The sequence below is a fragment of the Amblyomma americanum genome, chromosome 3, assembly GCF_052857255.1.
Source record: "Amblyomma americanum isolate KBUSLIRL-KWMA chromosome 3, ASM5285725v1, whole genome shotgun sequence".
NCBI lineage: Eukaryota > Metazoa > Arthropoda > Arachnida > Ixodida > Ixodidae > Amblyomma > Amblyomma americanum.
Genome location: NC_135499.1, coordinates 140,967,657 through 140,990,623, shown reverse-complemented (window position 1 = coordinate 140,990,623; position 22,967 = coordinate 140,967,657). Strand labels below are relative to the sequence as shown.

Genomic DNA, 22,967 nt, shown 5'->3' with positions numbered 1-22,967 from the left:
GAAGAAACAAAAACAGGATTTTTGCAGTTCGTGTCAACTGCAACTTGCGCACCAATACTCGTCCTACACGACAGCCTTGAAGCACTCCCACTAATGGTGTTCTATTGGATGGCTAAGCACGCAGTCATCATTGTCGCTTTGGTATGCATTTTAGCTGCAACTCGCGTGTGATCTTTTAATAATAATAATAATTGGTTTTGAGGACAGGAAATGGCACAGCTTCTGTCTCATATAATCTTGGACACTTGAACCGTGCTGCCATAAGGGAAGGGATAAAGGAGGGAGTGAAAGAAGAAAGGAAGTGATCTTTTAAATGTTCTTATTCATTCTCCTCTTCCATCTGCACATGGCAGTGATGGTGGCATCATTCCTTCTGACTTGGCAGTTTGCATTGTGACCATGAAGCGCTGCAATTTTGCATTCAGGTGCCAGACATGAAACACAAGAGTGTAGGTCATAAATGGGAACTGCTCTTGGTGCTGTACTGTTTCTCAGAGCTTGGTTACAGTGGAACGGAAAACACGACGAATGGCTTCTGGGCACCTTGCGTAGCTCGTGAGTGTGTTACAAAAGCACACGTGCAAACACCTCGTAGCTTCAATTCCACCGCAAACGTGTTTCGCGTAGCATGTCGACAGCAAGAACGCCCCTGATCAACGGCGTAGTGCTGAGAAAAGAAAGCAAAATCTTGCCGAATACTGCTCCACTCTGCTTCCTTTCTCCGTAGTGGACTTTCCAGAGCCCTATTATGATTTCTCTTGCAGACAGGATGATGCAATCTGTGCCTAATCATATGACAACGGCTCAAGGCATGTGCGCAACACAGCTATAGGGTGAACGAAGAACCCGCTGAAACATTCAAGCATCGACACTTAAACAGGTAAGCCCTCTCTTTTTTTGAAACTTGCACTTTCTTTATCCCCTCTGACTCGTGAACAACATGATGCGGTCTTCACGTTCCATGAAAAAAGGTGCGGAGAAGGCTAGCCGTGGTGTTAGGTACAATTCCAGCAGAACCCAGCAGGGCCCCAAGGTGAGACTCTTTCTACTTCTGGCATTCACGATTTCCGTGGGGTACAGGCTTTGCTGTTTCCTCCAACCCTTGCAGTCACCATCCGCTAAGAGCAAGACAGGAAAGTTCTGGACAGCACTTACTGCGTACCCAGCGCCTCGCGCATTGCAGCTGCATTCCATTGTGTCAGTCTACTGCAAGGGATCAGGTCTACCCACAGCCCCGGCATTGTCTGCAGGCCCAAATATGTGGTGCTTTGCTAAGCCTGGGCCAAGCCTTTAATTCTGGGGCTCAAAGCTGCACTTTCCAGCCAAGTTAGCTTGGGTCCCTACAGAGTTGCGATGTGTCAAGCTTCTAATTCCTTGTGATTAAGCCATTCCAACGACCAACTTGGGGTTTTCTGTCCTGTCACCCAAAATGACCTGAAAAGTATTTCCGATTGTTACTTATGATTTGCTTAACAAGAACCTACTTTTGGAGGTACAGACCACTTTAGGACCCTGGAGCAATCAAGATGCTCTCCAGCTAATGTAAATTGTTCCCTCTGCTTTGTGCTTCGGCAGCACGTCAAGACATGCCCCGGTTTGGCTACAGTATGTCTACCAAGTTGACATTTCCAAATTCCCCGAGTTTTCCAGGTTACAAATTTTTCCAGGTTTCCAGGTTCCGAATTCCCTAAAAGACAGACGCGTTATATGTCAAGACAGGCTGACAAAATTCCACTTATGCTGCCACTCTTAACTAAGGATGTTATAAAATAGACAATAGCAGAGGTGCACATATCAATATTTTTGTCTGCAAATCCAATTCGAATAGTTAGTGGTGTTTATTTCATTCAACAAGAAAACAGAAGGGAGAGAGGTTACAGCAATTCGAATATTTTCGAAAAAACAAATGGTAAAACCCATCGCAAATAAAGTCGAACATTTTCAAATACGAATTGCAAAAAGGGGCTGCCAACCGAACCAAACGTTTTGGAATCGAATGAGATATTTTTATCTAAGGACAGTAACCTCATCGGTATGGGGTCTCAACTTTTTTTTTTATTTACAATACTGTAAGCCTTTAAGGGCAGTTACACGGTAAAAAAGAAATAATACAAAAAGGCACATTGTTACAAGTCTGACTTTTTCACAGGCAAGGTCCTTTGTCAGCAAACATACCGTATTTACTCGTGTAACGTCCGCCATCCCATAATTTGCGGACCACTAATTTATCACCCAGCGTATTTGATTCTCCATGCTACACCAGACCACCAGCATGAACGCGGGTGCACACAAGACAGGCTTGGAAAGATCGGCGCGGCCATGTAGAGTGTGGCTGCAAAAGGTGAGAGTGATGAAGGGACGAACTGCGCGCAGTTTTAAGTGGTTCGCATGCACTGGCAGTCGCTTTCCCGGACGAATAGTCACATGCGCGCCGGAATCCGAAATCGCCAAACTGTTTGCTGCGGCCGCTAGACAGTTGGACCGCAGGCGAGGATGCCGCTTTATCGCCTTTATCTCCATTTGTCTCTGACTGCTGGCTTCGCTATTGTATCGTTGCGTGTTTATTGCTTTGAGCTGCACACATGCCGTCTTGCCATCCTGCGGGGGACGACATAATGTGGGGTGAGGCGGGAGGGGGTATGCACCGTAAATTTGGAGTCAACTTTTTTTTGGCCAGTGAGGGGTGCGAGTTGAGGGGGTCAACGTGCAGGCGGAAATATACAGTATATATAGCGTGTTTGGCCATTTGTAAAGCGTTTTAGGATGTGTTCACAAAATTGTTGCGTAATTTGCAGGCCCCTTTTACAAAGGAAAAAAAAGTGTAGAAATTATGAGAGTAAATACGGTAGCTATAAATAAGTATAGCAATAGATGACTGAAATAAGAGAGACGAGTCACAATGGAACACTGTAAAGTCAACCTTGATTGTGCTGACATATTCTCAGCTTGCACAAACACCTCAGTGTGTTTCATTGCTTTAGAGAGTTTATTTTGTTTTGGGTAAGGAACATCTCCATCTCAACATCGGCCAACACTTTCTGCTTTTTGAGCTCAAGCTTCACAGAAGCGGCGGCATGCTTGCTTTCTGTTTCAGTCCTCAATGCTGATGCATTGTTGATGCCCTTTCTTTTGGTGTCCTCTCCAGCTCCTTTTGTCATCATGCGTTTGCCCTCACGGACCATCCCCTTGGTCAGCTGTACATTGGAAAATCCTCCAGCCGATGACATTGCGTCAAAAACGATTCGTTGGGCAACAAGAAATTGTTCCTTCCAATTTTTGGCAAGACATTCCTTGTTAATAGAAAATCCCCGCTCAACAGACACATTTCCATGCAAAAGAGACAGAATCATCTTTGCAAAAGTGAATAGTTCCTTGTTTAAACCACAGATGCCTGGCATCCAGCCGATCTGTGCGCCTGTTAATATTTTTCACCGTTGCTTTCGACGAGGCTAAGGAGCATACTTGCTGGAAGGTTAATCTTGGGCATCACAACGTTCACAGTATGGTCCATGTCGACTTCTATCAACTACAGTGGACTGTCCGCTCCCATCATCACATCTTCACTATTTTACTCGTCAATGATTGCAAAAGGGTTTCCAATGCTGTACCAAGAAACCGAAGCATAGGTGAATTTCTCTGGAACTGAGCCAAGAACGGCTGCAGTTCCTCTGCGATAGCAAGCAAGAAGGCTAGCTTTGCAGAGAGCGGAGGATCACGAATGGCTGGTTCAACCACGCCAGAACTGGCACTAGTTGGTCACCTGTTCACGTCTCGACACGGATCTACGTACACTTTCAGGTACGGCTTTGTCCAGTTTTGGATGCGCTGTTCACACATGAAGGCCATAGCTTCCCACTTAGGGAATTTGACGCACGTCATTGGATTCACACAGTTCTTCGTTGATCTCACGGAGAAACTTTGTTTACGTTTGGCCTGTCCATTGATATTGGAATGATTTTCGATCATGAGAGTCCATCTGTCGCACTTTTAAATGCGGACATCAAATCTTCAGCTCGTGTGCGCCCATGAAAGCATGGCATCAGCATGACATTTTCACACTAGTCTACATCCAACAAAAAGTGAACCAACACATCTATTTGCTCTTTTTGTGCAACTTTGTTTAGCGATTCGTCAAATGCCACAATGAGGCGAGAGGCTGGGCTCACATCGTGCACGAAGCTCTCTTTGAACAAAGGTGCGAGGCCACAGACCATAGTATATCCCACCGTGTGTTTGCCAAGTTTGCACTTTCTTGGCCTTAGATGATGAGGAAATAGAGAAACCGATGCCGCGGCAGCACAGAATGATGTGTGCGTCATAACAGCATTGACACACCACGTTACCTCAGGATCTATGACCTCTATATCCTGCTGAAAGATATCCTTTGCTGCACGCCTGGGTTGGATTGGCCAAAGCTATAGTTGAGCAACTGAAGGCTGCTCTGAACCTGATGCAGCTGGCCCGCCATTGATCACAATGGCAGCCGGTGGTTTGCTTGCCAGTGGTGTCAAAAATGGAGCTAGAGAGAGTGTCCGGCTGCGGTCGCAGCCAGTTGGCGCTTCTTGCTGTCAGCGTGACTTGCAACCACTATTATTCCCATGTTGCTGATCGAAAATTGCTTTCAACGTAGCGTACAGTATTGCAGTCATTAAAACCAAGTTTGTCCAGAATGGCATAACTGAAGTCCCAACACAGTTGGTTACTTTGCAGCTGTGCTAGTATAGTGTTGCCACAGCGGACAAAGATTTTGGCGCCAAAAATCAGTAGATATCTGTATATGTTGGGATCACTTGTTTAAACTTGTTTTCTCTTTGCGGTACGGGTTGTTCATATATTGAGGTACAAAGTAGTGATAAAGAGAGAAGCGCCACTGTTGTAATTAGCGAAAGCTGTGGGATAACGACATCAAGTGCACGACTGGACCAACCGGGCTGACTGCTAGTCCATGCCCAGCCAACAGCAACCACAGTCAGCAATCTCATTACCAGCCGCCGATCCATTCAGAGTATAGAGGAAATCATGCAGAAATTACAGTAACCTGGTAACATTATTGAATTCCCATCTTCTTGCCATCACTGTTTCACGAAACGAATTGCGATTTCAGCTTAATGAGGTCTGAAAGAATAACTGGTGACAGTGAAAAAAATGTTCCTAAGAAAGTCGACCGTCAAATCAAAGTAAGATGTGCTCTCTTGGCGGCGTTGGTGGGAGTTTATTCATTCACACTGCAAACAGTTCAGTACAATCATATTTTCATTCAAATAAAATTTTCTTTATTTGTCTGCAGAATAAGTCTTGCTACGTTGTATATACATTGACTAGAAAATAAAACACTAATAACCAGAAGAAGAAATGACTAGTGACTTCTAATTTCTTGACTTGTTCACAGACTACAAAATACCACACGATATAATTAACGAAACAAATGACTAGTGACATCTAGAAATCCAGAGCAGCAATGTGGAAACTAGTCGTCGCTTGAGCCTTCACCTTAGCAGCGTTTCCTCCCAAGTTTTCATACTGTGGAGCAATGCCTTCTCAACACCAAATTCGCAGCACGTTGAAGTGGCAATCAGGGACTTGGTATGTAGCAAGCCACATACAGTGTCAGTTGCAAGCTTGTTTTCTTAACTGATTAACAGCAGAAAATGCCTTTTCGACTGCTGCACTAGCAAGAGGAGAGCAGAGAATGACTGATACAAACTCCTTGAGTGCAGGGAAGACCGGAGTTTTATCGTTGTCTCACTTCTAATACTGGCCCCCAGAACTCTGCAAGGTTGCTTGTGTTTTTACATCTTGGCCTGTGTTCCTGAGGATCCTTATTCAGTGTCCAAGCTCTGTAGGACGTCACATGCGGGAATGCTCCTGCTAGGGGGGATTTGATGGAGCTGACCCCCTCATGACCACAACAGGATCTAGAAGCTCAAAATTTGCCAAAGCAGATTTCCGGAAGGGCACACGCTTCAAAATCTGCTCCTCACTTTCGATGTAGAAGTCCAGGCACAGTAGTCGAAAGAACTGGCTGTGCTCTGATGTAGCCGTACAGTCTTTGGACAAGAGAAAAGCTGTCGTCTGGCCTCCAATGCATATGTCCTCTAGAAGCAGAAGGAGAAGGTCGCAGACTTCTGTGTCAGAACTAGTGCAGCACAGAAAACCACAAGTAGGAGTTTGGAGTGAGGCCCATATGTAACTCCACATGCAAAGCCAAATGCTGCCAGTTTTTTTTTGGTTTGTTTGATTGTAGCGTAATGCGCTTGGAAACACACACTTGGCTTCTCTTGGCTCTTAGTGCCTCTATGCAGTCCTCTGTTGCCCAGCTTTAATGGCGATTTTCACGAAATTGACAAAGCCATGCCGCAGTAGCGCCGCGAACTAGCCTAAGAAGGACCAGTGCACGCGGAACCATTTACTGCTGCCATATACTGTTGCGGGTGCTTCGCTCTACCCTGAAGACATCGTGACACTTTCCCTACAAAAACAGATCCTAGAAGCACTGCTCATTTATATTTACACGCTAATTAAATAGAAGAGCTACTAAGTGTCCAGCGTAATCTTTCTGGTGCCCACAAAGCATAGGAATAGGAAGTTTTCCTGCAGTAGTGTAATGCTTGCAGGACCATGACGCACAGCTCTTATCCAGCACTCGGCCTATGTTTTAAAAAAAGATGATTTGCTTGGACTAGAACACCTTATGTAAATAAGAGACGCTATTTGTTAACATTGCCAAGCACACGACTAACAGGCACACAATTGTTTTGTGCTTGACTGTCTGTGTGTGTGTGTGCGTGCGGGGGGGGGGGGGATGTCGTGATTTCATTCAAATTCTATCTCATTCTGATTCTTTTTGCGCTTCGTTATTGCCCTCATGACCTTGTTGTACCTGGAATCAGTCAGTCAGACAGGTAGATGATGAGAATCGAATCGAATGGAAGGAAAATAATTGCACGACGGTGGCCTTACATTCATTACATCCCTTTATATTTTTAAATCTTTACAAACTGAGAGCACAGGATGTGGTGAAAAAGGCAGTTCACTTTTCTCCGTTCCATGATTAGAGATCTGTATTCATATTGAAAGTAGCACACAGTAAATAAAATTTTTGAAATGCGAAAGGCCAGTCCTTAATCAGTTAAAACTCAAGTGAGAGCGCCTGGCGAATTTTTCAAGACCCGTTTGTGCGGAAGCGGCATGATAATCGGGGGGCTCTTGCTTGCCTGTGCTACTAAATGCAGGAAACTGCGGTTACAGTTATTTCATTCAACTCCTGTACAAAAGTCTTCACCGTCGATGTCATTGATTTTAAATTCTCTACAAAGCATGTGTCTACCATCTCCACTCCGGTTTCACACCGGCCGTTTTCAAATGCCAGATAGATATTTCTTCTTTGTTTTTCCTTTATTCCTTTACACCCTTGAGGAATGAAAGACTGACTCACATAAGATTTCCACCATCAGCAAGCAAACAAACAAGAGTTCGTAAGGTTGCCCACAGGAGTCTCCTAAAATGCCATACTGGATTGTTTGAGGCGGCCCTCTATATCGTGAAAATCGCCAGAACAGAGTGAAAAAACCTCGCAAAGCACGTACTCAGAAGTTACAATGCGAAAAGAAAAGCTAGCATTACAAACAATTCACAGGTCATGGGCATGTGGTGGGAATCTACATGGGAGCAGTGTTGCCTGGCTAATGCATGTACTATCGCTAACTTTTTTCATTTTCATTTCATTTGTTTCATTGTGATTTACAGAAACCGGAGCAAAGGCAAAAGGCAAGAAGCCTGACAAAGGCCTCTGCTCCATATGCCATTCAGCAGACAGGCATCAGAAACATACAAAACCACAATTGCAAACAATTGATTCCCTTTTAAGGGGACAAAAGGGATAAAACAAGCAACACTGAAAGGCCATAAATGCTAACAAAGCACAAGAAAAATAAATCAAATGAATTCAATGCCTTCATGCAATATTACATTCTTAAGAAACTTTTTGCAAAATGGCTTGCTGAAATCAAGTAGTTTTTCAGTGCGATTTAGTAGAGATGCTATTTGGAACTGTACGTGTTGCCTACCGTAGTTTTGTCCTGACTATAGGGATTTTTCTGCTATGTGTACAGAAGCAATACTCTGCAGCGAAGTTTGTTGCGCTGTAAAGTTTCTGGTTGTGGACATGTTGTGAGAGCCTATAACAGTATAAATTGGTTAGCCTTTATCAGTGAATACTTTCTGAATAATGGATCTGTCGGTAAATATTGTGGATGCCCGTAGTAGTTTTCAAATATGCGCAAGACTCACTTCTGTAAGTGATCAGCTTATGAAAATTGCCCTGCGTGGTTGTTTCCCACACTAGCGAGCAATAAGACATTCTGGAGTAGAAAAGCGTACATAATGTAGCGAGGTTCTAAGCCATTGTGGTACCAATGGGCTTAGTTTATAAAGAGAACCTACTACCTTACTTCACTCGGCTGCCAGTTTCAACACGTGAACATTCCATGACAAGGTGTCCTGAAACCACACACCCAAAAATTTTTCAACCTTAACCCGCTCTAGACTGACATCAGTGAAAATTAAGCTCAATATGAAGATTTACATGTTGCAGCCCAAAAATGTGTTTATTATTTCTTTTTTCATGTTGGCAATTCATTGTTTACATTTAACCATTTTTAAAGACTAGTATGCAAATACCGAGCGAACATTCTCTAAATACTATATAATTTGATTTGTTACTACTGTTACTTTTCTTTTGCAGTAGCAGTTTCCAGCAAAGAACACCAATCACAACACAGCAAGCTATATAGAGAGATGGTACTGAAGATATATGCATGCACTTTAATGGGGCTCTAATAACAAGTTTGTATACTCGCCATTTGCTTTAAACTGGGGTCTGAAGTCTAAGCCACGCTTGCTGCTTTGCAATCACGTTTAATGCATTTCCCCTACTCAGGTGTACTTTAAATAAATCAGGCCATTTACATTTCCAAAGCTGTAATTTAGCTTTCAGTGTTATCTACACCATTATTACAGGAACCCTGTTAACCTGGTTTCAGGCGGTGTTCACCGAGATGAGAGCCATTTGCTTAGCTCTTGGCAATGTTGGCCTGCTGGTTAAGCCAGCATGCTCAAGTCAACGCGGTCAAAGGGCCCTGCAGAGTATCATAAGCAGTAGTTCAAATAAATGGAGACAAAGTCACTAGTTTTTTTCCTTTTCTGCAATTGATGAGCGAAAGCTCAGGAACATGGCTGAAAGATTCAATTTTCTCTCATACACCTTAGTTCCTGCAGTATCAAGCTACAACATATCTGCACTGAAATAATGCAGATTCTTTGCAAGTGAAAATATTGGGCAAGGCCTTAGTGCATGATGCATGCCACTGGGCTACCAAATCAAGTGAGTCTCCTTCCTGGGGCGCTACATGTTATCGCTCACCAAGGGGGGCCTCCTGACAAAATCTCAGTGGTGTACTCGTGCACGGCACAGGATTCTGATTGGCCTGTCATGCGACAAACGCAGTTCCAGTGTCTCCGGACGCAAGCCTGCAGGCGTCAGAAGTAGTCACGAAGTTTTGCCTTGCAGTATCTTCATATCACTCGTTTTGTGCTGTTTCTGTAACTAGCCCAGCTCGCCCTACTTCTCACTTCAGTGATTATGATAAAATGTGTGTTACAAACACATGACTGACTGCCGAAAGTAGAAGATTGGACAGCTGTCGCCGTAGATCAGATGGTAGAGCACCGGATGTAAAATTCGAAGGTCACAGATTCAGATCCTACTGGTGACATGTGGTTGTTTTTCCTTCTGCTTTCTTATCAATTATCTTTAAGCCATAAAATAATTACACCATTAATTTCCAATTAATAAACACCACAAATAGAAAAAAAAATCCACTATGCTCCTTGGTTTCGATGGCTGTTGGCTTCAGTCATGTATGTCATAACGAGCACCTCTTTTCCCTTGCCTTGTCTGCTGTTAGATATGTAGAATGTGGTGTCGCCGGTAAGAGATTTATGTAAATGCACAATTTTCCTACACTTCTACACGGGGAACATGAGGAGTACTAATATTACTTGGTATATAGAGCATTTTGACACTGAATAAAAAAAGCAAGGCTTGACTTTAAACTCATTATTTCATTCATTTCCGACTTCTTCCGGCAACAAGCCTGAAGAATAGCAGGAAGTACCAGACTGATCACAGTCATGAGCAAGAAAAAGGAAGGAGAAAGAATAAGAAGTATTTGCTTTTGTTCTGAATTCCACCAAAGACAGGCGTTCATGCATTTCTTTTTCCCCCATTCAGTTCAATACCTTGACAGTCATTATACCCATGCCACATAAGCACTCTTAATGCCCAATAAGTCAATTGCCATCAAACTCAATGCAGATCAGTGGCCGGTGTGCGCTCCTCAGGGTCAACTGCACATGCTCAAATAGCTCACCGCAGATGCGGTTAATGGTAGTGGAATGCGCTATGCTAAATCTTTAAAATGTTATCCTACGGCTAGAATCACATTATCTCGCAACAACCGGACTGAATGCGGTGGCAGCACGAAGTGTGCACCAATGCCGCATTCAGTCCAGTCACTCCCGAAAGTTTCCTTTCCAGCATCGCATTTGAAATTCCCTACATTTACTAAAGAGACAGCTCAACGCGAGTGAAAAAAATTATCCATGACTATCTGCTTCCTTTTGATAGGGCAATGAAGCGAACCACAAAACCGCCGCCCACTAAGAATTTCGTGGTAGCGTGCTGTTTCCCCACTTCAGCCAAGCAAGGACGTGAAAGTCAAGACCGGTGCTGTTTGTAAATATTTTTGCCATGCACATTTCCAGCGTGCCTTCCACACCACGGGATGACCAGTGTAAATCTCTGTGTGCTGCAGGCTTATTTCGCCTCTCTGTTCTCATTACGCGGGGCGACAACGAGCCCGGCCAGCTTGTTATGCAGCATGCCTTCACGAAGGATAACACACGGTGCACAAGAATTTTGTTCCTAAGTAAATATGAGTTTTGGCACAGACTTGGTGCAGATTTTGCGTATTTTGTCATAATGTAGCAGCATGTAGCAGGCTTTGCATTTTAGCGCATTTAGATGCAATTGGTGCAGCAATCGCACCACTGTGCCATGATCACTCTGCACGATATGGAGTGCTCAGTGCCATGACGAGGTCTTTTTGATTCATGCCATTCATAACACTCATACATGGCCTCCAAGATTGGGCAACTTGGCAGGGCTCGGGCAAGCTGAGCGAACAATTTTCGTATAACATGGTGGTCACAGTGTTAATAGAGTGTTTTAGAATCGGGGAATTTAGCTTAGGGGCCCCCTATTCACAGGGCATAAGGTGGCCTTCCTGATCTGTACTCGCGAGAGCTTTAGAATAGGGGGCCGGCCACGTCTGGATTAAATTCGACAAGCAAAAAGCAGTAATAAATAATAAAAACAACAGTCGAGCCCACTTATAGCAAACCTGATGGTCACACAGAATGAGTTTGTTGCATCCAAGGTTTGTAGTTAGTTGCCTTCCCATATTACAGCCAAAAATAGAAAGTTAGATATAAGCGGCATTTATTTCTCCCCATGTGCATCTGCTTCTTCAATGACAGACCTTATCAAAGTGTTTTCAACACTTGCTGTTATGAAGCTGCTTTGGGGATTCGATTGCGGTTGAAGCGTTCATGGCAGCTCGTAGAAAGTTGGTCTCCTTGTCATCATCTTCATGATAGTCTTTCGCAGTCGAGGAGTCTTACAGTTGGCGTCCCGTAACAACTCTGCAATGTCGGCGTCGTCATCCACGCAAATCAAGTTAACCTAAACGGCTTCATACCCTGCTGGCTTTACATGAAGACACAATTGCAAGTATGTCTGAACTCGTGAGTGGTTCCATCACATCCTCCGTCGTTCCCAGGTCCATAGATATAAATCGGAATACACTCCACACTCAGTGCCACCAAGCGGCGTTAATTATCCTGAGACGCCGACACTGGGCCTCTCAGTTACTGTCAGCATAAGCTGTGATGTGCCGCCCATACGACACCTATAGAGCACGTGAATGATGCCCACGTCGAGTCGCTGGTGTCGCATTCGGTGGTAGAAGAGCTTGGTCACCGCAGTCAGAGAAGGCAGCACATGGTGCTCAATACAGTTGTCAAGCAAAAGCAGGAATTTCCTTTTTTTCGTCATTTAGTGCTTGAAATGAACAAACCACATGGCGAACAGTCGCGAGTCATTCCTACCTCCACCCCCTTCTATTCTAACGCTTAATGGCACCCTCGTAGAATAAAGAAAAGTCGCTTGTCATTTAGGCTTTTGTGTTGTGCCTGCCATATACAAGAGCATAGGTCACAAAGCATCTCGGTCTGCGAGACTTGCTGATGACAAACGGCAGCTGTTGATCGCTGCATCAATACTCGCATACAGAAGGACATCCAGTAACGCGAAGCTTGCTGTGCTCAATGAGAGTGCACATGTCGCCTTCTAAATCATACATTTTGACGGCCGCATCTGGCAAGTAGTTTCTTCTGCATTGTCTACGTCTCGCCTTCATTACTACTTTCTCCAATCACCACATTCTTTCCAAAGAAGGTGGTAGGGGAGGTTGCGTCATGGTGATGTGGGAGACTCTGCGGTCACTGCCGACGCCGGAAGCGCAAGGTTTTCGAATGCGGAGCAGAGTTTGTGGCACCTCTTCGTGCGCTATAACAGAGTTGCGCATCCAAGCTTTTTCGTTATATCTGAGATGCATTGCCATTGCCCTGACACATATTTTGATGCTAGCACCGACCTCATTCGTAATAGGCGAGCCTTTGTTATAACTGCGGCTGCTTTAAGGGGGCTCGACTGTAGCATGCGAAGTTCATTCGATTGTAACGACTTTTTTTTATGTCAGCAACCCCACATTGTTTGAACGTCCCGCTTTCCGACGTCCTGTCTTTATGGTGACCAAACACCACCTAGTACTCGCTAAGCCTAGCAGCTATCGAAATCCAGAAGTAATCTTAAAGTTTGCGGCGCAGTATTGCTGAGCATTTTGTGATGCGTGCACCTTGACACAAGTAAAAAGCATTGCGCATCATACATTTGCCATGAACACGAGACACAGTGAAGCGGCAACGACTAACTAATCGTGAGGTAAGCACCCCCCCCCCTGCCAGATGCCACCAACTTGCCCGAACTTATGCGGAGTTTGGGGAGCGTCACTATTTTGTCAGTTTTGGGTTAGTGTTGCCAGCTAACCCAAAAAACCAAGAGATGTTAGCATTCTGTGCATGTGTAGTGATGCCCCGCTTTGTCCCTATCCCCCAACCTATAGGGTCACCCTATTTTGAAACTCTAATACACTCACAACTGCTGGTGGAGATCACTGCTGCATCTTTTCACAGCTAAAGATTAACTTCTAAGCTACAGCGGCATACTGCTGTGCTTTACGAACATCGTAAAAATATTTAGTACATATTTGATTTTATGGAGGAAAAACGCTAAGGCGCCCGTGTGCTGTGCGATGTCAGAGCCAGGTGGTCGAAATTATTCCGGAGCCCTCCACTACGGCACCTCCTTCTTCCTTTCTTCTTTCACTCCCTCCTTTATCCCTTCCCTTACAGCGCAGTTCAGGTGTCCAACGATATATGAGACAGATACTGCGCCATTTCCTTTCCCCCCCCAAAACCAATTATTATTATTATTATATTTGATTTTCTGCAACATTAATCATATCGATTCAAATTTCCCTATAACAAGATGGTCACAGCAGTAATATACTTGTACTCCTTAGAGGAGATTTGCAACTTGACAGCTATAGATACAGTATTGTGCACTTTCATCGTGAAGACTTTCAAAAAATTATGCTGCCACCGTGTGGAAGACGGTGAAGTAACGAGTGTTAGCTGTTTGGTAGTGCAATCTATCGTTCGTGCAATGTATTATCACGTTATTAGCCTCACGGCGAGCGGGCGCCTACCGCCTTGTGAACTGCCGAGTGCTGATGTCACAGCCGCCATGTGAAGCCTAACCTTAACTAAATACTAACCTAATTAGGCGATACTGGTGTCTAACATGTTCTACCTAACCTTAACTAAATACTAACCTAATTAGGCGATACTGGTGTCTAACATGTTCTACTTATCGAGCCCGTTGCAAATATGACATTAGTTAGATCATGACATCATTGGTTAATTGCTTAACCGATATTACTATTGATTTACTATGGGGGCCGCCATCTTGATTTCCTCGGACAGAAAATTTCACGCCGAAGGGAGGTGGTAGCAGACCCCAAGAAACGTGACAAATAAGATTAACGCTTTTAAAATTTTCCCGCCTCAACAGCTGGCTCGTTGGCGGTGACACTGCACACAGAGCTTGCGTATTATGGTAACATTTGTATCGTAGCAAGTTTGACAATGGTACTTACTTAGTTGAGCCGTGCATGATGCAAAAACAATTTCCTGCGTTGAGATCGCCGAACCGAAACCCGCAAACGCCGCTTTTTCGCTGAAGGGCGGCAGTGGCGCCATCTGTTTTCTGCTGTCACCCTCCGATGCTTTCGGAGAGTCACAAAAGCAGATGATATGAGCTGAATTGGATAAAGTCACTCGGCTGAAAAAGAGATCAAATATTGTTCTTTGAAAAGTAGAACCTCGTTAAATCGGTTATTCTGATATTTTTTTCCGCTCAGTTAGCCGAAAATGTTGGAAGTGCTTCAGTTGAAGCAGACGAAACGGCCGGAACTGTGTAATCAAAGGGCCTGTGCTTCTTGCAACGCTCACCTCAGCGCCTAGTTGTGGCGATTTCCACTGCAGCAAACAGATGGCGCTACTGCCGCCTTCAATGAAAAAACTGCGTTTGCGGGTTTCAGTTCGCCGATCTTGACGCAGGCGATTACGTTTTTGCGTCATGCACGGCTCAACTATGTAAGTACTGTTGTATAACTAGCTACGATACAAAAGTTACCATAATACGGAAGCTCTGTATGCAGTTTCACCGCAAATGAGCCAGCAGCTGAGGCGGGGAAATGTTTGAAAGTCTTCACGATAAAAATGCACAATACTGTATAACTTCAGAAGTCATAGCGACATGCCACAGCACCTCCACTAGCACTTTGCTGTAACGCACAATTATTGATTTGCATGAACACATGCACTAATTGCAGGCTCGTAGCAAGCAAATAAAAAACATAAATGAACTCGGTACATTGTAAAATAAGAAAAAAATGGCAGTCCGCTTGGGACAATGCAGCAAATAACAAACTACACTTTGTAAAACCAGTTTTAGGAGAATGGAAGCCCTGCACCCACCAGGAATGTTTCAAGGAAGTGATTATCTGCTGTCCTCGTATAGGACACCCACACCTCACACATAATTTCCTACTGACGAAACAAGAGAAGCCCCAATGTGAATTATGAGAAGATGAGCTAACAATAAACCGTGTTTTATTTTCATATAAACACTGAGGAAAAGCATTTTGCAGTTTTTAGCAATGAACACATACCATTCCACCCCACATTACTCTTAGGTAAAGATGCACTTGTTCACATTTCATAGGTTTTTAAGTTTTTAAAGAGAGAAAGTGTCTTAAACAAATTGTAGATCTGATAATATTGAGTAATTTATAACAAGAGACTTTTTAAACCACACCTCAGCCTATTTCTCATTTCTGAGAAGGAGGCTGAGGTCTTCATTCGATTGGTTGGGAGCCTCAACATCCTTGCACAGGCAAGGATGGTTGCAGAGGTTACCAGGCTTTCTTTAAAGCTTTTACTAATGTCCATTTTTAAAATGTCTTTTCTTTGGCATCACTAGGCAGTAAAACTTACATTTTAGGCCGTCTACAGCACCGATCACTTTTCACAATTTTTATAAAATTCTGCAGAAAACGTTTATATACCTTGTGCTTGGTGCATGATGGCCTTAGCTGACTATGTGCCACTAAATCCAACACAACACATACACTAATTGCCAAAATTGCAAAAGTACTTGGTTCATATCGATTCGGCATGGAATCTACATTATTCATAGTCAATTTGGTTGTGGAAAAGTGCTGTTCTCACGCCCCTAGCAGGAATGCAAAACATTCAACATCATGAGATCTGTATAACCTGTGTTTGTCAAACTTGCAAAATACAGCATATAATCGCCAGAAAGCAAGGAATAAGTGCGTAATGAAGATAAAAATAGCGAGTTTTTCACTTCTATATTTCAGTCCGCCACATTGAATACAAAATACAGTCTGAATGCAACCTTTATTCGGCATTCCACAGGTTATAGCAGATGACAGTAGTATGCAAAGTATGTTGGAGTAACGAATGTTTACTTGAATCAAACACTACTTTCCGCAGTGAAGCACACACAGTTTTCCTTAAACTGATGATGTGAAGTGTTGTTGCTTGCACAATGCTTTTGTAAACATTATGAACAATTGTTACATATTGCAAGAGTGCTCTGTAAGCACACACGGCCAGCTTTTTATCGACCAACTCAAAATACTTCATGCCAATGATAGTGCTCACAAGGACCACATGCATTGGCTAGACGAGAAACAGGAGTTAAATGAATACAAGAGCTCATACTTATTCCTCCACCATTCTTGCGAGGTGCAAACAAAGTTGAATGAGTATAAAACCATATATTTATTTCTTCATTTGAGCTCAAAACATAAAGGTGACACTCACTTGTCCACACTTTTGCTGTCCTCACTGGTTGAGCCTTCAGAATCCCCATTTACGCCTTTCAGAGCTGTGGCAGGGGAACTGCAACAAGAGGAAGAAAAATTATCGAGTGCACACACGCATAACCCTGCGACAAGGTTCATCTGCAATCCAAATTTATTTTTTACAGACACTGTTTCTGACAGTGAGAGTAAATACTCAAATGAAGATCTTAAGATGAGCTGATACACAAGTCAAACTGATCCTTCCATCAATCCTTCAGCTTTCTTTAGTGCATGGTGCGTTACCTGTAGCCTGGTGCTCGTGGACACCCTCAGCGTTAGGTTACAGGTAACACCAATGCCTTTGAAAGCAGAAGGTGAGATAGCCGCTGCTGCAGCCAGACAGTAGTGCATTGCACACAACATGCGAAGGTCGTGGTTATGGCTCCCCACAGCAGCATGTGGCTGTCTTTTCTTTCACTTGCTGTGAAATTATCACCCGTCTAAAATGATTCTTTATTTCTCGTCTAACCAACACGACAAAGCAAAAAACATTTTACACTTTCCTTGGTTTCAAGAACTGGCTTCTTTCATGTATATTTTTCTCTGAAAAGTGCCTCAAAATACTACTCCCAGAACTCATACACTACTCAGTTTCATTCACAGAGGCTAGTGCACACATCAATAAAAAGTGCATGGAGTAGTTGTGCAGACCCTAGAATGAAAGCAGCAGTCGCAACCCCAGACATACCCTCTACACATTTTTTCAAACTGCTGTGACAACCATGATGTTATTTTATCTTGATAGCCAGCCATTACTCTGAGGACGAAATACAAGGCAACAATGATCTTTCCTGATCACATGACTTTAAGCAGTATCAAGATGGCTGCTACAAATACTTTTTCTGTAACATTTTTAAGATCAGGGTGCTCACAAGTAAGGAAATGTTTTCTTTAAACAAGTCTCAATGCTTGTTAAAGTACTGCCATTATTTTGTGCCCTTTGTGCCCCCTTTTTATGCAAGCACCATTGGCAGTACCACGACGGCACCACCCAGGATTAGAACAGCCCCCCTACCTCTCCTCCTGCTTTCCTGTGCTCCCTCAAAAAGTGGACACAAAACAAGCAGCGCTATACATGGCGTACAGCAAAAGGAGCAAGCAGAACATCTGAATGTATCAACAGACTGCTTGTCCTGGAGGTTTTATCTCGTGTACCAACAATGTGCACTGTAGAACGTGCCCAGTGCAAAAAAAAATGCAAATTTCACATTCTGTACATTTCTATACTCCGCGCTTCATACATCAGGTGCAACTCTGTCAAAGCTAGCGGTCTTGCTTGCACTGCCAATATCAAAAAGTTGATCAAAAATCGATAAAAAAATAGTGCATTCCTTGTGGTGAGCGAAAACTTGTAAATGCTTTGTCTGCAGTTTTATTATGTGATACATTTGTCATGAGCATGATTGCATACGCTGTTACCGTTGACGACACGCTGGTGCTTTCTTGTGCCTAGACCACTCGGCGAAAAAACAAGCGCGGAGTAATACGCTTCCCTTTATCTTTTTCATGCGGACTACTTCCGTACCTTTCACAGTGTTGCACCTAATATACGAAATGGGATTATAGCCTTAGCTGAAATCAGGAATACTGTCCTGCCGCTGTTTTCAACTCAAACAACACAGAACACAGCAAGATTATGTGCAGAGCTGACCTGTACTACGGATGGCTATATGGCAGTACAGGCCTCTGCTAAGATTAGCAAGCGGACAGCTGCAGATTTTGTGAACTTGTCTTTCAAGTGCAGCTAAATGTCAAAGCATGGTCGTTTCCACATTTCTGGCATATCTAAATGCAGCCTGTGTCGTTAAGGTTGTCAGCACAATACAAAAAAAAAAAAACGTTGTGGCAGCTAAGTTGAATACCACAGACCCAGATAACACTAGCCTCACAATATGCCAACTCTTTTCGCACGAGGTAGAGAGACATTTGAGAATTCACAAAAAGAACACACAGATGCTGTTTGCTGCTTAATAAGTGAGCAACAGTGTTAAAATCTGAAATTGTGACAAAATACCAGATGACTTGTTGGGTGAACTAAGCTGCTCTGAATCTCGCAAAGAAACAAAAACATATCGGAGCATCATCGCAGAAGCAGCGACCAAAAGAAGGCAAGGCGCGCAAAAAAAGAAAAAAATGTGCGTGTGTTCTGAACTGGCCTCGATGAGAAATGAGTGGAGAAGGCGCAGAAGCAAGCGAGGCGTCGTGTTGCGACAGGCAACGATGACATATGCCTACGCCACAACCACGATCATGGCGCGATAACAGCGGGCTGAAGACGAAGTGAGCGAATTCGGTCGCTTCAAAGATACACGTAGACAATACGGCGCGAGCCACACTGGCACGGAGCTCGCACTGCGACTGCGGCTTAGTATGACGCGGGCAGCCTGTAAGAACGATCCGATCATCGCTGAAATCGCACATACAGCAGCAGCGAGACGTTTTCCTGGCCGTGAGAAACATCGCTCAATAATCTGCAGTTGCCGGGGCGCACGCCGACGCCCAAACGTGAGCGTCCGGCCCGCGCAGACGGCACGACGATAGCTGCCTTGATGTTATAATAAAGAAATGAGTTATGAAACCGCACACAGATTCCTGCAAAACTATCCTTACCAGCGCCGTGCCCAACCGAACCAAGCTGGGACTGGACAGTCTTCCTTCTTGCGACGAGCGAGGCGAGCCAGCTGCTCTTACGGCCATTGAAATCGTCGAGCCGAGCACGAAACATGGCTTCGCCGGGGTCGAGCAGCAGCCTCGGCAAACGCTCTCGCACAGCGTACGGTTGGCGTCAAGCTTGAAATCAACGATCGCGATGGCTACCGTCGAATCCTGAGGTGCAGTTCAAAGCCTGCAGCCTGCTTGTCGGTGTCCCCACGCCTTTGGAGCCGCAATCACGGGAAAACTGCACTCCGTCGATACCCCTCGAGTGCCGCTGAGGAGGCCTCCCCTTCTGTGATCGGGGGCGCGGCATTTCGCCGCTCACCTGCGGCCGTAGTGTCGGGTGTATGTGCATCCTTGAACATATGCTGACACACTCGGGCCGCTCAGATCATTCCAAGGGTCTACACTAATGTAAAACGGCGCTTTTTCGACTGTCAGGGGTCAGCGGATGATCAACTCCCGGCGGCCATGTTTGAAGCACCGAGAGAGAAGCAGCGGTGGAGAGCGCCAGATAAAACACAAACACATAAAAAAGAATACAAAGCTCCAACGGTGTTGGATTTTCGGTGCTTACCCCGTTGGCGATTCTGGGTCGTACATCACGGCGGTACCGGCGGTGTTCCAAGCACTCGCAACGCCGAAATGGCAAGCAGCCGTCCTCGGTAGCGACGACTCGGCGCCTATCTTCAGCCTCGCAGTCCCGGGGCCCTGGCCGACATCGCCGTGTCTGCTACCACAAGACGGGAATTTCGGGTAGATCACATTCTCCGGCGGTCTTTAAAGTGAAAAAAGACTGCGTATTCAGCGGCGTACAAAGTAATGTCATCAGAGATGTCACTTACCTATTGATTTCATGCTTATTTCAATCGGCAACTTACAACTCGCGGCCGCTGTTGCCCCCTGCACTTTGCGTGTGGTGAGTGAGAGCGTGCGTGTGTGTGTGTGCAGCATGTGTTTGTGTGTGCGTAGCTCTCTAGCACTTTTAGTGAAAACGACTCATAGAAAGAACAAAATAACAAAGAATGCGCCACTGATACACTTGCTTTATTTTTATTTTTGTGGTAGATCTTCTGACTTGAGACATTCTTCGGTGCTTTCTTTTTGTATTGGAATAATTCTGGCACGAATGGCGCTGCGGTTACCTGCATCTCTGTTGCGGTGTCTTCTGCAATGACAGACGAAAAAGACTACTTTCTTGAACTATCATCAAATCCAATAAGGTTCGAACCTGTCAGTAAGATTGCGAACGTCTTCTTTGACGATGCCAATCAGCAGGTGTTCGTTGTGCGGTCGGGCGGAGCGACGGGCGTTGTCGTCAAGGGTCCCGATGACGACAAATCTACCGACTTCAGAATGGACGACAAGGGGGACGTTGTCTCGATCAAGTTCTCTCCCGATTTGAAAGTCCTTGCCATTCAGCGCAGCCAGAAGTCTGTCGAGTTTGTGAACTTTTCTGGCACGATCGACACTGTGGAGTATTCTCAGAGCTGCAAAGGAAAAGCCACCAACATCTTGGGCATAGCCTGGACCTGTGCGAACGAAATTGTCTTCGTTACGGACCACGGCATCGAGTTGTATCAGGTCAGCTCGGAGAAACGAACGCTGCGTGCTCTGAAGACCTACACGCTGCAAGTGAATTGGTTTGTTTATCAGCCAGCTACATCGTTGCTTGTGCTGTCGTCTGGGCCGCTTGGCAACATCTTGCATCCGTTTCAGTTTAAACCCGGTGTCGCTACGCGGCTCCCGAAGTTCGAAGTTGATCTTCCAATCATTCCCAAGCCTCCGAGAGTGTGTCTGCTCGAGCGGGACGTTACAACAGCAGTGCTGTACGGCAAGTGTGTTATCGTTGTACTCCGGCATCAAGCGAGAACTTCAGTCGGAAGCACAGGGGCCGAGATCGTCATTTACACCTTGCAGAAGGAAGCGCCGCCAAGAAAGACGGACATCTTGAAGCTAGACACTAGCGGGCGCTTTGCTGTCAACATAGTGGACAGCCTAGTCATTGTGCACCATCAAGCATCTAAGCGGTCAATGCTGTTCGACATAAAGCTGCCTGGGTACAGCGATGGTTTTGTTACGTATCACAGACCTGTTGTTCCCCCGTCACCCATCCGCCCCTTCAAGCTTAAGGTGTCTGTGCCACCAAACAATTCGTTAGAAGAGGTCAGCTATGAGCTGTACTCACCGAACTGGGTTGTCTTCCAACCGAACATCGTCATTGACGCAAAGATAGGTTGCCTTTGGTATGTCACGCTGAGACTGGAGCCCTTGTTGGCACACTTTGACGACAAGCGCCAACTGGTTGATTTCCTCCTGCAGCGGTCCAATTCCAAAGATGTTCTGCTCGGTGTGTGCTGTCGTCTGTTGGAAAAGGACTCCCAGTTACCCCTTGACCAAATTGCAGATGTCTTTGACAAACTTGCTGCCAAGGAAGGCTGTGTGGACCCTTCGGATATGTATGCTCACGTCTTCTCAAAATTCGCTGATGAGTGCGAGGACAGGTTTCATTTTGTTGTCTCCACCCTCGTCGAGTACATCAGGTCGTTGGTGCAGCACCAGCTGCCAGTTCCCTATTGCCACAACGAGCTCCTCATCAATGTACTTGTTCATAACCGACGGTTCCATCAGTTACATCAGTTCCTGCAGTACCATGTGCTAACAGATTCTAAACCACTGGCATGCCTCCTCCTGTCCCTGCATGCAGTGTACCCGCCAGCAACACAGCTAGCTCTTGACATGCTCAAGAGGCTTGGTACAGCCAATGAGGAAATTGTGGAAGTGCTTCTATCGCAGAAGAGGGTGCTCAGCGCTATCCGGTTTGTACAAAACCTGGGCACTTCGGACTCCATTTCGGCCCGCAAATTTCTGGAGGCTGCACGAACCAGTGAAGACCCTGCAATATTTTTTGCAGTTTTCAAGTTCTTTGAGCACCGTAACGAGACCCTAAGGGGTGTGCCAGAGTTTGCCAAGGGAGAGCACTGTGAGCAGTATGTCAAACATTTTGAAACTTTATATGGTGGAGTGTGAGCCTGAGCAACTAGTATGCAGTTGCCAAGTTGACTTTCAAAGCAATGGTCAGGACTGGTGTCCATTGCAGAATAAAATGAACAGAGTGCTAGAATAATCTGCTTGTGTTGCCAAGTTTTGTAGCACAGCCCAGCTCATTCATAACGCCAGTTTTTCCATGTGTGCAGAGGTTGCCACTGAACACATTACGTACAACACATGCTGCTTCCAAGGAACCTCTTCTCCGGTTGTTGAATCATTCCTTCGCAATGCACTTTGTCCAACTAAAGGCAACACTGGTTCCAAATTTACCACAACCAAAATTTTGTTAGCACTTCATTGCATATGGGAACCACACTGACAACAGGAACAAAGTGCGGCCGCTTTCTGTGCTTTGAAAACTGGATGCTTAGCCATTAGGTGGATTAGCAGTACTGCAAAATTGACTTTACAGTTTAGGAAGAGGTACAGTGCACCTTTGAAAAGCTGATGAAACTTTTTTATTCCTCTTTAACACTCAACACTACAGCTGTTAACTAGCACACAGAAACAGCTTCAAGAAAAAAATCGATTCTGTGAGACACTTTGTAGAAAGGCCATAACACC

The 22,967-nt window shown here is 44.9% G+C and overlaps 2 protein-coding genes across 2 annotated transcripts in view; one reads left to right on the top strand and one right to left on the bottom strand.

Moving 5' to 3' along the window:
- The window catches only part of Set2 (SET domain containing 2), a 120,329-nt gene extending 99,992 nt beyond the window's left edge, over positions 1 to 20,337 (bottom strand). The window contains 3 exon segments of the mRNA XM_077656818.1: positions 16,657 to 16,734; positions 19,930 to 20,082; positions 20,198 to 20,337. Of these exon segments, the coding sequence (XP_077512944.1) occupies positions 16,657 to 16,734; positions 19,930 to 19,955 (104 nt within the window). The 5' untranslated portion in view covers positions 19,956 to 20,082; positions 20,198 to 20,337.
- Positions 20,338 to 20,452: 115 nt separating this feature from the next.
- On the top strand, positions 20,453 to 22,479 carry Bulli (regulator of MON1-CCZ1 complex protein bulli). Its single transcript, XM_077658076.1, has one exon. It carries the CDS (start codon positions 20,526 to 20,528, stop codon positions 22,380 to 22,382), a length of 1,857 nt encoding a protein of 618 aa, XP_077514202.1. The 5' UTR covers positions 20,453 to 20,525; the 3' UTR covers positions 22,383 to 22,479.
- The last annotated feature ends 488 nt before the right edge of the window (positions 22,480 to 22,967 follow it).